This window comes from Mercenaria mercenaria, chromosome 4 (genome assembly GCF_021730395.1).
Source record: "Mercenaria mercenaria strain notata chromosome 4, MADL_Memer_1, whole genome shotgun sequence".
In the NCBI taxonomy this organism is placed as follows: Eukaryota; Metazoa; Mollusca; class Bivalvia; order Venerida; family Veneridae; genus Mercenaria; species Mercenaria mercenaria.
The window spans coordinates 7,487,120-7,503,917 of NC_069364.1; the positions used below are offsets into that span (position 1 = coordinate 7,487,120).

Here is a 16,798-nt window from a genome sequence, read left to right on the forward strand (position 1 = left end):
GATCATACAAATGTTGCTAACCAATCAACGAAAACATGACGTGAATAATAATTTTACAGGCTTCGGCCATAATAAAACATACAAATGTAGTATGGCATATGCATAAATAGATAAATATATATACGAATACGAATATAATTATATTGATAAAACCTTATCGTGTTAAATTGTTTCTTAACTTATATTCAACAGATGATTTTTTATTTGCTGCAATTTAAAAAAAAATATTGTATTAAATGTTACATTTATATAAACACGGAAAATCTGCTAATTTTAAATTACAGTAGAGGTTCACACAATAGCGACAGACTTTAACTACACAGCATGTAAATGGTACAACTCGAAATGTATACAAGTCGACAGAAAAGAATGTAAGTTAATGCTTATAATGTTTTAGTGTCAAGCTTATTTGAACAACCCTCGAGTCTTCTTTCTGGTAAAACCAGCGCTAGGGTCATATGGGAAGGTATGGTCGTTACCCCAGTTGGGTTTGAACAAACGACCCCCATTTTATGCTCATGCTTTTGTCCAGATATTGACACTTTAGATACCTGGGTCCAGTTGTTCAAAACTTTAAGAGAGGATTAAGCTAACCGTTGATTAACTTATAGGGTTAGTTTTTGACAATTTAGAAGACTTAGAAGAACAAATGTATGAGTTAAGAACTATGAAAATTTAAAATTCTTTACAATAAAATCAAAACTTCATACCAGCATTTCCCACCAAGACTAGTGTTTTGAATCAAAATGTAACTAGCGGTACGTTTAATAGCCGGTCAAAGTTTCGAACAACAGTTGTTGGGCCCAGTTGTTCGAAACTTTAACAGACTGTTAAACTAATCGCTTGTTAAATTCTGATTCAAAATACTAGTCTTGGTTTGAAACAAAAGTACGATGTTTTAATTTAACTGTAAAGGAGTTTTAGTGGTCATAATCCATAAGTTATACATTTGTTTTTCTATGTTATCTAAAGTTTCGAAATATTACTCTAAAAGTTAATCGACCGTTAGGTTAATCAGCTGTTAAAGTTTAGAACAACCGGGTCCTGGCTGCAGGTTGTTCAAATATTGTACGAGTATTTTTCTCTAAATGAAAAAAAGATGTATTTCCTTGTTGATTTTTAATCCCTGCTTTTATCATCAACTTGCCTCACCATCCCCATCCATTTCTCTGCCCAATAACCATTTCTGCATTTTAAATATAATCAAAATTGACTTGTTATTTGATTTTTACAGCAGTCCGTCAGCTAGTATCTGTCAACTACAGGTTCTATTTGTTGCGGACCTACTTTGTGATGCAAGGCTCTGACTATGTTTGCAGGGCTTCGTACGTGCTTCCGGGAAATCTACCCTTACCTTTTATTTATAATATAATAACTATTGTACAATTAAGACACTTTTCACTTCCTCAGGCCACCGATTAGTAATGTATTACCACATTCATTGTTTGGTTCGATATATATGCCACGATTTGGACTTGGTCACGTTAGGGGAAATATATGTGAGCAGCCAGTTACCTCAGTAGGAAGAGTATATAAGCGCACTGTACACGAGGTCTCCAAACTGACTGCATAGTTTTCTCACCTTGTGACACTTACAGCCCAATTTCGGAACATTTAATTGCTTGGTTAGTCTTGTGACGCCTTTATGTACAATGTACCTCCAGAATTTGAGGAAGAATTTTCAATTTATGTGGTGCCTTTCACGGTTCGGTCCTAGTCTCGTTAGGGGAATATGTTTCAGGCAGCTGGCCAGTCAGTCAGTCAGTCAGTACAGCATACGCCGTGTAACCAATGATTCGAGGCCCGGACTGACTGCACATTTGTGTAACCCTTTGACATATTCATAAATTGACACTTTAGTTAAGTTTCTAGTCATCCATATTTTATTGTTTAAAATGTTAACCAATATCAATGATATAACATTTTCTTCTAAATTTTAAATGGTTGTTATATTATCTTTAATCTTTTGAAAATTACCAATTTAAGTTTTAACATTTTTATTAAGATTAATCTGACATCTATTTATTTCTGATGTTTGGTTGGTAACAAGTAATAAGCAAACGTTCTAATTCGTAGTATGAAGGCTAGTGACGAGAATCAGACAGCTGAAGCGATTTCGATTCATCGATTTGATTCTGATCTCTCTTCGACCCGATTGAACGGAAAAATCGGAATCGGACGACAAAAATAGAATATTACAATGTAGCAATATGGTAGTAACAGTGAATCTTTCCAAAGACTTTCATATGTAATTATATGATTAATTTTTAGCTCAACTTTTCGAAGAAAAAGTAGAGCTATTGTACTCGCCCCGGCGTCGGCGTCGCCGTTGGTTAAAGTTTTTGATAAAGTCAAATATCTCTGTTACTATCAAAGCTATTGACTTGAAAATTAACATATTTATTTACTATCAAAGTCTTAACCAGGAGAAACAATCCCCATTACTCTGATTTGAATTTGACAGAATTATGCCACTTTTTAACTTAGAGAATTTGGTTAAAGTTTTTGATAAAGTCAAATATCTCTGTTACTATCAAAGCTATTGACTTGAAACTTAAAATAGTTATTTACCATGGAAGTCTTCGCCAAGAGAAACAATCCCCATAACTCTGATTGAATTTTGACAGAATTATGCCCCATTCTAACTTAGAATGTTTTGTTATTTTTTTTGATGAAGTCAAATATCTCTGTTACTATTAAAGCTTTGACTTGAAACTCAAAATTGTTATTTACAATCAATATCTACACCAGGAGACACAATTCCCATATCTCTGATTTGAATTTGACAGAATTATGCCACTTTTTAACTTAGAGAATTTGGTTAAAGTTTTTGATAAAGTCAGATATCTCTGTTACTATCAAAGCTATTGACTTGAAACTTAAAATAGTTATTTACCATAGAAGTCTTCGCCAAGAGAAACAATCCCCATAACTCTGATTGAATTTTGACAGAATTATGCCCCATTCTAACTTAGAATGTTTTGTTATTTTTTTTGATGAAGTCAAATATCTCTGTTACTATTAAAGCTTTGACTTGAAACTCAAAATTGTAATTTACAATCAATATCTACACCAGGAGACACAATTCCCATAACTCTGATTTGAATTTTGACAGAGTTATGTCCCTTTTTAACTTAGAATTTTTGGTTAAAGTTTTTGATAAAGTCAAATATCCCTGTTACTATCAAAGCTTTTGACTTGATACTTAAAATACTTGTTTACCATCAAAGTTAACACGAGGAGAAACAATCCACAGAACTCTGATTTGAATTTTGACAGAATTATTTCCCTTTCTAACTTAGAATTTTTGTTAACGTTTTTGATAAAGTCAAATATCCCTGTTACTATTAAAGCTTTTGACTTGAAAATCAAAATAGTTATTTACTATCAAAATCTACACCAGGAGACACAATTCCTATAACTCTGATTTGATTTTTGTCAAAGTTATGTCTCTTTTTAACTTTTTTTCACTGGCAAAACTCTAATTCAGAGTCAAGCACTGAAAAAAGTCGAGCACGCTATCTTACGGACAGCTCTTGTTTTACTTTTCATGAAAAACCTTTTGACACAGCTGCTAAAGTTTGCAAACTGGCACTCTGGGAGGAGCTGTTGGACCTTATGGAAAACAGACTGTAATCCATCTGTTCTCAATGGCCAAGGATCTGTTACTCAAGTCAAGCAATGCCAAAGACGCAATGCCAAATTTGATATGTAAAATATGTTTGGGACATACCCCACCTACTTTTTTATTGCAAACGATTTTCAGATTTTATTTGACAAGCTGTTATTATTCCTACAATACAAAATAGTGGATGCAAGTTAAAAAAAATAGAGCTAATTCCAGACCAGCTATGTATGTCCCCAACATATTTTCATATCAAATTTGGCAATGCGACTAGCATTACTCGAGTTAAAGATTCTTGGCCATGGAGAACAGATGAATTCAGGTCTGTTTTTCATTTGGTCCAACAGCTCTCCTCAGAGTGCCACTTTGCAAACTTCAGTATCTGTGTCATAAGATTCTTCATCAAAAGTAATAAAAGAATAAGGTCTGCTGTTACTATCATAGAGCTACATAGTAATCGTCTATTTTGTTCTTCCGAATCTGATTCTTTCGATCAATCGGATCGGAGAGAGATCAGAATCAAATATTAAGTTCGTGTTAAAATCTGAAATATATTGACATACAGAGATGACTTGGGTGGATGAGGGATGACTCTAAGTGTCTGTGGTAAATCAAGCGCCAGTTGATGGATTTATTTATTTATTTTGTTGGGTTTATCGCCGCACCGGCACAATTATAGGTCATATGGCGACTTTCCGGGTTTGATGCTGGAGGAAGACCCCAGGTGCCCCTCCTTGCATTATTTTATCACGAGCGGTCACCTGGGTAGAACCACCGACCTTCCGTAAGCCTTCTGGATGGCTTCCTCACATGAAGAATTCAACGCCTCGAGTGGGGCTCGAACCCAGTGATTTGAAGTCAGCGAACTTAACCACTCGGCCACGGAGGACCCTCCGGTTGATTTAGGTACATACTACACCAATTATTATTTAGAATCTGAAGGTTTTATACGGGATACGAATCGCTTGTTTTAACCACAGTGACTTAAGATTTAAAAACTAAAGAGCATGTTCTGTATACACAAAAATGTAATAATTATGATACTTTCCAAATGTTCATGTGCTTAAAATTTGCACTCAGACACTATCTGTTAGCCATTAAATGATATCTTAAAAACATTCTTTTCTATGACTATTTTTATTGCATTCAAAATAGAATATCAGTAGTTGATGTTCAACAACAATTTAGGCCAATTAATCAAACATGTTATGTTTTATATTATTATATTTTAGATTTATGATACATGCCTACATTTCTAAACGTTTTTTTATATAGTATAAATTACCAAATGTCATTTTTAAAATTGCGTTGGTTAATATAGATTTAGTGAAAATGTCAAGCATACATACTTAATGTAATTTGCTTTTTCCCTTGTTATATCGCATAATCCAATAATGACTTTTTTGTTACTGTAAAAGGTCAACGAGAATATTAATAATTTGACAAGTACACAAATGCGTGTGCGATCTCTTAGAACGCTACCAAAGAACAACAGCTGAAGCTTATCATTTTACATAATACGTGAGCAATCCCTTAAAACACAACCAAAGAACAATAGCTGAAGCTGTATCATTTCAAGTAATGCGTGTGCAATCCCTTAAAACGCAACCAAAGACAATAGCTGAAGCTGTATCATTACACGTAATGCGTTTGCAATCCCTCGCGTCCTCACGTACTGGCATAAAACCATTTGCAAGAATTATCCTAAAGTATGTTCTAACACACTGAAGTATGAAATGCATGCCGTTAGTTCTAAAAACCAGCCATGTATTCGTATTTCGATACTTTTACAATTTTAATTTTACACTTTCCAATTATTTAATGTTTGGAACTATAGGAATATGGAGTTTATCTATAACAGGATTCTGCTATTGGCGATTGTAAGACATATAGACTCTGTTAAATTGAACCTGCTAGAAATTTATGTTTTAGGCTGTCAAAGGATCTAATAGGTTTATTTACCCATCACAATAGCTGTTCAAATTAACGTGAAATCTTAAAATGTGAAATCGGGAACTTCATGATTAATATTCAAAGTCTACGGAATATTCATACATGTATAATCAAAAACACAAATGTTTAAATAATGTAGTTTATAATACAACTGTGTATAGTAGAAGAACTTTATCGTTAATAATAGTGAAAACAAAATTAAAAGGGCTAACTTAAACCTTAACATTAATATTAATTATATCAAAGTCTCGATTTGAAGGTAATCGTAATATTTTACATGATGTAATCAGTACTAATATTTGTCGTATATCTTCTAACATTTTGCGCAAATATCAGTTGCAGACAATGTGACGAGCGAATGGCCACCTGGACCATATGCCCTCATAACACCAATTGATGGCTGTCCAGAATCAAGCGTAAGAGGTTGGAGGCGTGGGTATCTTTCTTTTACGTGGAGACGTCCACATACACTAACATCGGTCACTGATTGTGATTTAAATCACAAAGGTTGTATCCGCAATTTAATCCCAGATACGTGGCCTGAGTTACAAAGTAACTTGCTGGGACCTTACAGTAAATATGCATTGAGACTAAATTTTTGCTTCAAGACTGGGAACAAGTCTGTTATTGACGACAAACCATTATGGCCAGCTGGATCCTACAGTGTGTTTGGTGACGGCAAAAGCTGCCCGGCAGGTATTTGTTATTGATTACTTAGCACAAAAGTACTTTAAGCGTTATAACACAATAAAAAACATCCTATCTATATGTTGCGAAATCATTTAATTTCGTGGGGTTGAAATTTCGTGTTTTTGGTAAAAACGGTTGATTTTTGGTGAATATAAGGTTTTATTTTTGTTGATTTGTTTCGTTTAAGGTCATATGGCGACTTTCCAGCTATAGTGGTGGAGGAAGGCCCCAGGTGCCCCTCCGTGCATCATTTTATCACGGATGGGCACCTGGGTAGAACGGTAGAACCACCGACATTCCGTAAGATAGTTGGATGGCTTCCTTACATAAATAATTCAACGCCCCGAGTGGGACTTGATCCAACATTGGTGAGGGACAAGTGGTTTGAATTCAGCGACCTTAATAAGTTCTTGTTTTCAAATTTATTGATATTAAGTTCTATGTATAGGATATAGGACGAAAACGATCCAATATGTAAAATACTGGACTGTCCGAAGCGTTAGATAACTATCCTACTGTAGAGAGAATGTGGGCAGTAAATTGATCCAGATAATAAGCTTCGTACTGTTGACACTAACACATTTATTCAATAAAAAGTTTCGACAATAAACACATTATCTTGGCCTCTTGTATGTAATTGTAAATTTGTGATTTTAAAAACGAAGCAGATACTTGTAATTCATGTACTCATGTATCATTATCATCACTGAAACAAATAAGAAGACAATTACCGATATTCTGTGCTAGGTCTCCAAGTTGCAATTCTTGCCCACAAGTTGTTATTGAGATACCAGCTTACATATAAACACATAAGAATCTTGCTCAGTCGAAAAAGGATATAATTGTGTGAAAATGCAAACGACATACATGGAACGTTTGCACTACATGTCAAACCGTCGCAGTAAATAAATGAATGAAGTTTCAATCAATTTTCATTTGTATCCACTAAGAGGCTAGCTTGCATACAAAACGTATGCAAAACCTTGCAAAGATGAAAAAAAAGCAAATTCTTACATTCTTTCAATTCCAAACAATGTGGCAACAAGTAACGCCTCAAAAATATATGTACCTGTCGATTCAGCCAACGTTTCCTAAACTTCAAACCTTGTAAACGGCATAATGGATGTATACTAGTGAAATATCAAACTATGGAATGACTTTATTTCATTCCCATGACTCCAAACATGACATGTGATAAAGCGTACAATATATTTGGTTCACGGAAAATTGTAATGGAAATAATATATATTTCAAAAATATTTATATAAGTCAAACTATTTTGATGATATCTCTTTTATTCCTTGAGTAGTAGTGGGAAAATCTGCGAATATCTTTTCAATTTGGAATAATGCATATTTGCAACGGAAATATTCAATACTTCGTTCGTTATCACAAAAGATGTGTTCTCGTTTCAAATCAGTTTATCTTTATCACTGTGATGTCTACAAAATACCCTGGTCTCCGTTGCCTTAATAATGAAATTCGGCTTCTGCCGATGCTAGGTGGGTGGGGTGCTGCAAATTTCATGCCTCTCATGGACATATTTATCCAAACTAAGTGTTATTGTTTTTGCTTTGCTACGTCGAATTCTTTTAGAGGATATTTTTATAGTATTTCTAGTATTGATTAAATACTTCTTCCCGAAATTGGCTCGAAATGAGCAGTAGAATTTTATTTCCATGCAAAGAGTGCACGAATTTAAAATTATACACATAACCGAAATTACAGTATAATGATTATAATGATTACTCTGTGAATATTTTCACCAGGCTGGCTGTGTTTGAATATCATGCGCAATTGTTTCTAAAATATATTTAGGATTGAAAAGCTCAGAAAGAAAAATCAGACTTCCTTCAATTACTGAATGGACATCAAATGGACACCTTCCTGGTTTTTCGGTGATAACAGAAGATACAGACAGTTCTAGTAAGTTTTGTACACAAGCAAATACTGTGTAAGTGGATATAATCGCGTGCCAAAAAGCTCGCGAATTGCCGTCGATTCGAGACATTTCGCGAGCAGGAATATTCGCGAATAGCCGAAGGCTAAAGTGCCAAAGCTTAATTTGTTTATCTTTACATGACTATAATAACGTGCCTTGGTGAACGTGGAAATTCACACTGGCTGATATTTTCACGAATTTTTCGATTTCGCGAAAATCGCGAACACTTCCACGCCGCAAATATTTCCATTTATACAGTACATAAGCTAGATCTAATACTATTTACAGGTTTCATATATCAAATATCATTCAAAATGGTGCATTGTAATATAATGTTATTAATCAAACAATTCTATATTGGCCTTGTTATCTGTCCAAGGGTTGTCGTATTGGCCCAAGGCTCAGGCCAATATAAATCGCTTGATTAATGATACTATTATTATTCAACTTTCGACAGTTTGCGGTAAAGCCAAAAGAACTCTGTGAGTTACCTTATGGCAGCTATGCACGTTCAGGTGGAAAATCTTGACAAGTTGTTAAGACTTATTTTAGAAAGCATCATTATTTTAGCCAGTAAAACAGAATGAGTTGTATGCAGGTACTTGAGAATAATTTTGCGAGATATTTTTGATGCGACATAATCAGCAGTAACTGGAACTTACCTAAATTTTTTGAATTCTTATTTATTTTCCTCAGTGAGTGTCTTATCATTTGAACTGTGATATGAACCGCTTTAAAAGTCATTTCGTTTTAGGTTGCAGACAACGAGACACAAAATTGTACACATATTGTGTTGATCAAGATAATACAACCAACCACGCACATATTATATACTCCAATGCCTCGTTTAATTCTTATCCGAAATTGTTTGCAGTTCAACTGACACTCGTGGTCGCCAATTTATTTTTATTCATCCACTTTCCAGCATGTGAATCGCTATAATTCATTTATTATTGTACAAATAGTCCACACTATCAAAATGTCTGTTAAAGATAAGTCTCATCCTTTTGATGAATCTGAGTTTCGCATATTTTCTCATTATTTTCATTTTTGGAAAATTGTCAGAATTTCTGACAGGAAACACTTGTTTGTACACAATACCGAATAAGCGAAAGTATCGCTGTAATCTATAAAGATCGTACGTCCGCTTCCGCTTAGCTCAGTAGGGAGAGCGTTGGTCTACGGATCGCGGGGTCGCGAGTTCGATCCCAGGGCGGGGCGTATGTTCTCCGTGACGATTTGATAAAAGACATTGTGTCTGAAATCATTCGTCCTCCACCTCTGATAATTCATATGGGGAAGTTGGTAGTTACTTGCGGAGAACAGGTTTGTACTGGAACACTGGTTAGGTTACTTGTTTCATATGATGTGCGCAATGGATCGTATACAGTGTGTAATATTGTAAAGTTGAATAATAATAAATTAATTGGAATATTTGTATGTATGGAAAATATCCGTTTAAAGTCCTTAGTAAATGTAAATTAAAGTAAAAATGTCATGATAAGTTACATAAGTTTAAATAAGCTATAAACTTTCACCTAATCAAACATCTTAACGCTCTTTATCAATATGTAATATGATAACATTTACGTTACATTGCATACTTACGGCAAGCAAACATTATAGATTTAGAGAAAAGATAGGTAACAAAATGAGACAATGCAATTTGTAATCAAAGTACTGAGAGGACTGATGGGGGCAATGCTTTGCAGTTTCAAGACTTGATGTAACCCATTCATGTCAGGGAAGTACATGCAGGCATTATGTAATGCACTTGTGTGTGGCAAGAAATGGAGTGGTCACAACTTTAACAGTGCACAACAATAAAATTTATTAACTTTGTGTTCAATACACTTCTATATATTGTTCAAAACGTAAAGATAAAAAATCTAGTCTTGTTCAATAGCAGTTGTTCATCGACAAACAAAAGCCTTTCATTGCCAGGTTTGATAAAATGAAAAAGATAAAGCTATACAATGTATTTCAATTTCTTCAATACTTCTGTTTGCACTCTATGTCCTGACATCATGTGTTCTTGACAGTCTATCAGAAACAGGCAAACTTTCTAACACTTTATGAAAGTTTGGAAAGAAATTCAAAATATTCCAATATGTGAAAGTTTAAAGGAACAGGATTTCCTTGAACTGACATTGAAAAAATCTAGGCTATGTTTTCTAATGTGTATCAATTAAAAAAGTACGGAATGTTTTTTTTGTTACAAATAAGCATCATTTTAATAAGGAGTCGTCATTAGTTAACACACAAACACCTGTAAAAAATATTTTTATAGATCTACCTTTTTTCCATTCCAACTATTGCTAAAATTCAGTAATTGTTTTCTTAAAAATATACATGATATATGATGATATTATTATTCATATTGTTTGTTATGTTTGTTGATCAAAATAACATTGTCTGTTTCAATTTTAGGTTATTTAATATACACCTGTATTTCAAACTATCAATATCATAATATAAGAAATACATTAAACACTATGAAAACCGTGATTCGTCATATCAATGAACCTACCGAACTGGCGTATACAGTTAGGTTCGAGTAAATTAGGATACGAAACGCCCGTGGAAAAAGAACAAGATTTCTGGTGGTTCTGCCTTCGAATATCACCATCAGAAACCATTTGCACGCTCAGATAGATGAAATACATTAAACTGGTAACATAAATGTACATCTGCAGGGATAATTACCAAGAAAATGAGGCCAAAATATAACGGGCACCTGCGGCAAGTTATCATCGTGGAATGGTGGATTACCTCCCATAGCAAAAATTACTCGGTCTGAAAAATGATGAAATACGTATATGTACGCGCAATTATAACAGTATTTAGCGCACTTTTTACGTTAAACGATAATTTTCCTGCAGATAAATACCAGTTTGATCAGCGTATATGGCGTTTTTTTTAATATAAAAATCTGAGAATGAATTTTTTCTTCGGTCCTTTTTCAAGGATTTCCCGAATATACATATGTCATATACATAATGTTCTGATCTTTAGACTAAAGAATCGGGCACATGTTCAGTTTGGGAAATGCTGTACTTTTCCAGAATAAGCGCGTTTCTATTGGCCCTATAGCGAGGTCGGATTTCAGGAAAAAGTAAAAAAAATATCTCCCCTGATTTGCGGTGGCGTGGTGGTTGCTATTGAAATTACTGCATGCTCGCAAGATTCTGATGCCATAACTTTTGACAACATCTCCATGGATTCAAACCTTCCCTAGAGGACATGTATATTCAGGATGCTCTCTCCAATTCACAGTACATATCCATATCGACGCAATCTTTTCCAAATCTGCTGTATCGGCGGTTTCTTTGCGTCGTCACCGGCTATTTTTTGCTATAAACACTGCCCAGGATGGTATGGGAGGCGAAAAATCGAGCTGCCATCCATGATCATAGGTATGCTGCTCAAAAATAAGTAGAGCACGGAACATAAGATTGTCTTTTCTATGTTTTATAGTGTTTACTTTTTAATTATCAGCGATTTTGCTCGCAACTCGATGAAATTTGTTGATGGTGTACTGACATGGAACACTAGCCCGACTTTTTCCACAGTCTTTAACCAGTTTTTGCTTTGATATCATATATATCAAGCGCACTATTTGTATTCATTTATCAATATTCTTCCAAATAATAAAGATAAATAGGCCGAAATGTAAATGGATTTTTTCAAAACCACTTACTTTCGGTTTTGTCATGGCACCGGCGGTCTCTCTGCATACCGGTTTTTTTTTTTTTTTTTTTTGATACACAGGCAGGCTCTCTGCATTACGCACAGAGAGGCTCTAGGCTAATGACTATCTGGAAACATTATAGCTTAAAGGCCTAGATTCACTACTATATAAGTGTCCCCCCCCCAATCCAAAATACAACTCTCATCTTATCTGCTGCTTATCAGCGATTATGTAACCGTAACTGATTAGAGGGCAATTAGCACAGCAGGGACCCCTAGACCATGAAGATGTGTGCAGTGGAGTTGAAAGAAATTAATTTTTCTTCAGTGAAATGTGGAATAATAATAATATTACTTATTATTTTGATATTATATATATGATAATAACTATTACTTTAATGTTATAATAATGATAATAATAATAATAATAAAATAATAATAATAATTATTATTATTATTGTTATTATTATTAATATTATATTACATAAAGGATGCTTAAAGATACAGTAATAATATTGAAAATAATAATAATCATATAATAAAACACAAGTATAGTGAAAATTTCATGAGTTCTTTGTGCTGACAAACAATATTTTTCTAATTGAAAACTGGGTTTCTTGTATTCATGTAATCAACATTATTTGAACTTCAAATTATTGTGTTCCATCTGTACTGAATTTTCATTTTCAGTATGTTGCCAAAGTGAACTTTTCATGCTTTGCTTTTTAACTTAGAAACGTACATACTGTTTTCAATTTTTAGACAAATGTTATTTACAGTATTCTGCAAGCTTTAGATGAGTGAAAGTCACATTTTTATGAAATATCACAATTCTACAGACAGACTTTGAAAAAATAAAAACTTGCATATTTCTTTAAGAAAGTTTATCATCATTTCATTATTGTGAAAATAAGTTTCTGATTATCTTATTATTGTGATTGATCAACAAATATTTTTCTTTACATAGAAATGCCAAAAAAAAAAACTAATATAACTTTAAAAGTTATCAATTATATATCAATTAACAATAAATTACATTGTTTCCCCTTCTCACTAATTGATACACTTGTAAGGTAGACTGACTCTCCAATAAACATTGACCCTTGTTTATTGGAACCATAGTGTGATGGTCATTAGCCCCCAACTGTGCTGGTGAAGACAGAAATCCCTTGGCTCACTGCCAAAATCTAGGCCTTTAATTAATTTGGTGTGTTTATCTGACTTTTTATAACTGCCAACCTGTTTATAGCAAAGAATCGCTGGTGCCGACGCAAGAAACCGCCGATAAAGCATATTTCGCAAAGAGTCCGCCGATATGGATATGCACCGTGCAATTGTGTATTAGATTTTAGTAACTATTTGAAAATCAATTCATTTTTATGCAACTTCTGTGGACAAGACATTTTGATTAACGATTTACAGCTGATTTCGAGGTCAAAATATATAATTATACATTATACAATCACGAATAAGGACGGTCCGACCAAGTACATAGATATGCCTTTAAGCTTTAAAATGTTCTTAATAGTTGGTGTAAAACAGAAGTAATCTATTCATAGTTGATTTTACGAATTCGAACAATGAGAGAAAAAATCTACTGACGATTATTAGATTAGATAATAATTACAAGAAATCAAACTGTCAAATTAATTCCCCCCTCCCCATACCCCGAACCAAATAAGTCATAAATTCAAACTGACGAATAAGTAATGAATTTTTTCTACCTATTCTATTTCAAGTAAAACACTGTTTTTTATTTTATTTTTATTACTATTATTTTTTATATAGTATTAATTTTCATAAATAACATATCTCTTGAAAATATTTTCTTAGACATGCGAAAAGTATTTCATTTCAGCACTGTATTTTCTGAAATAATATTTTAGAAATAACACCTGCACAGAAAAGATATTTTAACAGATTGCGAATCGGGATCTATAGGATGTTGCCGCATATTTATAGATTCGCCTACTGATAAACGGTACTGATTGCCGCAAACTGATAAAGTTTCTCCATAATACACATCCACAACAGTGTCGAGGCACGGCGATGAAAAAATCAATAATCTATCGGCTAAAATTATCAGTGGCGTTGCAATTCCTTAGTAGTTGCTATTTTCACGCAGAATCATGAACACATTTTTTTGAGCGTATTGAAACTAGTTATTGGATTTCAGAATAGGTCACATGATCAAAACAAGTGTCGGTTTCAGAATCGATAACATGATCAAATCAAGCGTCTTTCTTATTCTTACGCTTAAGAAGATCTATTATAATTTATATTTATAATGCAGTTTAGTTTTCTTCACATACTGTTGTTAATATAAAATGTGTAGATCTATTTAATCATATCTGGATCAAAAATATAATTGCAAAATGCAATATGAAAGTTATGTTTGGTAAATACTTTGGAACTTGTTTTCTGTGTGTTGTCAGTTTGGTCATAAGCTCGACAAGAAAATTGAAAGACGGTTTGTTAAATCTGGGGGCATTGCCCCCAAAAATAAAACAGTATTCAGTTTTCAAAGTGCGGATACCTAATGAGACAGTTTCTTTGCTTTTTACCATCAAGTTTATCAATATCTGATGGATTTGCCGCTGGTAATGCCGGACTTCTTAATTTAATCTTCAATTTACCAATATCTGGTTGAGTTAATCTTCAATATATTGCCTTTGGTCTACTATTTTTTTTAGTGTACTTTCCTCAGGTAATGCCGCTGTCTGCTGTCTGACCCTCCCTTGTCCAATTTTATTAAGATAGAGTTTCCTCTGGTATTGCCTGTCTTTATTATTAAGTCTACTAACATAATTAAGGTAGAGCTTCCTCGAGTAGTTCTTCTCTCTGCTATCAAAGGCACTGACCTACAGATTATTTTTGTTGCAAATGATCTTTCTTTGAAATTAAATTTTGTCCATTTTTTGAACACTAGAACACGAATTTTTGTTTCTGAACTATCTTAAAAATGTCAAATTTACGAAAGAAATCATGATCGAGTCGGGAATCAAACCCTGGCCGCCGCGGCAATAAAACTTTTCTGCGTTCGTGACTAATGCACCACGGAAGAACACGTACTTTAAATATAAAGCTTTATAATTAAGGCAGTTCACCTTCTGTACCTTGTTAGAAACGCTTCTTAATTTTGAAAGGAAGATATAGAATAAAGAACTAATTCTTATGTGTTTCTGTAACATACGAGGAGTGTTTGAAAACTTTTGCAAATGACATGTTTTCTCCGAGATATTAATATACTAATAATATTATTGTTGGGAGGGTTCGACTTCAGACTTCAAAAACTGTACTACGGTTGAGGATTCGTGGGCTGGAGCATTGCCGTGTAACAAATGAGCATGCTTGAGGCCGGTTTTTGGACATACTTTTCTCATATTTGTTTGCAATGTTTTCCAAACCACATTCTTATAGAAGCTACCAGACACACCCCTACCTTTTGAAAAAGCTTTTTTTTCATGATTGGCCCACAATTTCTGAAGAAAATGTCGTATAACACCTTCTTTGCTGTCAGTGTTCGTTTAGCAGTATTTGATCTTTTGGCATGTTTCAGACAGAATAGTAACAGCAGACTTTGGTCTTCCTGAATAAGGGGCATCTTTGACTGATTATTGACCGGAACTGAATTTTGTAAACCACCTATAAACAGTGGAAAATGACATTTGTTTATCCCCATAAACAACACATATCTCATCATGTATGATTTTGACACACAATCACCACTTACAGCGGGCTTTTATTTAAACCCTGATTTCAGCAACATTTTCTATTGGTTTTCTAACCATTTTCAACGCAGTGCCTAGGAATACACATGGAAGCAATCGAAATTGCAAATGAATCGGTTTGTGGATTTCAATTATATTTATACACAACGTACAGTGATGATCAGTCATCCGTTTCGTACTGGTTTTATACAGTTCAATCTCGTGATATTCAAGTACCGGATATACAGTGCGTTTGAAAAAGGTCTCGAACACTCCTCGTATAATCTGTCAGTAACTAAGTTTCAAAGCCTTCATAAGAAATACGAGTGCTGTTCAAACAATAACGCAGCCTTTGTCTGTAGCAAGAAAAATATAACTTTCTACTGAGTTTCCACAGTTGCAATTTAGCGCTTAATCTACCAAGTTCTAGGAAAGTTTTCGCAGGAAAAACCGCTTTTTTTTGCTTTTTGTCGCTCATCTATTAATATCTTTTAGAATTTCACAGTCGCTCCTTGCTATGTAGCTTTCATCCTAACAATAAATACCAGAGGTTGCGTTACTCGGATAATTCCACTTTTTGCAATATAGCCTTCTATTTAGTAATATCTAGTGGAGTTTTCTCTGGTTATACTACTGTTTGCTATTTTGCGCACGGTCTCTAAACATTTTGTGAAATTTCAAAAGAAAATGCCACCGTTTTACCGTGATAGGTATACATCTTGTAATTTGCACAAGAAACACCGCTTTTTGCTCTTGTAAATAAACATGATTTGCATAGTTATCGTGGTAATGGTATTATTATTTTCAGTAACGCTTCTCCTTCAAACGTGTGAACAGCAGGCTATTGAAAACGATGCAAGAGAATTTTTCCCCATGGGATCATTTATATTCACAAAGGTACTGCTTGTTGTATATATGCATGAATGTAAGTTTAAATGTCTCATCAGTAAGTAAGTACTTTTTTAAATTGAAGAATTCAGGCGGCACATATACGACATTTTTGTAAAATAAACATGATTTTAGTGAAGAGAACAATTGATTTGTCAACAAACATGCCCTCATTAGACCAAAATAAAACATATTATATGAATATATGAATTATTATGAAAATAACTTTGTTTGTTAATCTCCAGGTCCGTTTTCTTAAGAAAAGCAATATTCGATGAAACTTCAAAAAACTGTTCTTGA

The 16,798-nt window shown here is 33.8% G+C and overlaps 1 protein-coding gene across 4 annotated transcripts in view; it reads left to right on the top strand.

Annotated features, from left to right (window-relative positions):
• Positions 1–16,798, top strand: part of LOC123555101 (uncharacterized) — a 116,168-nt gene that overhangs the window by 9,077 nt on the left and 90,293 nt on the right. For all 4 annotated transcript variants that reach the window (XM_053540322.1, XM_053540320.1, XM_053540321.1 and 1 more), the window contains exons 2-5: positions 285–371; positions 5,915–6,274; positions 8,087–8,194; positions 16,419–16,507. In XM_053540322.1, coding sequence (XP_053396297.1) covers positions 285–371; positions 5,915–6,274; positions 8,087–8,194; positions 16,419–16,507 — 644 coding nt within the window. The remainder of the gene's footprint in view (positions 1–284; positions 372–5,914; positions 6,275–8,086; positions 8,195–16,418; positions 16,508–16,798) is intronic.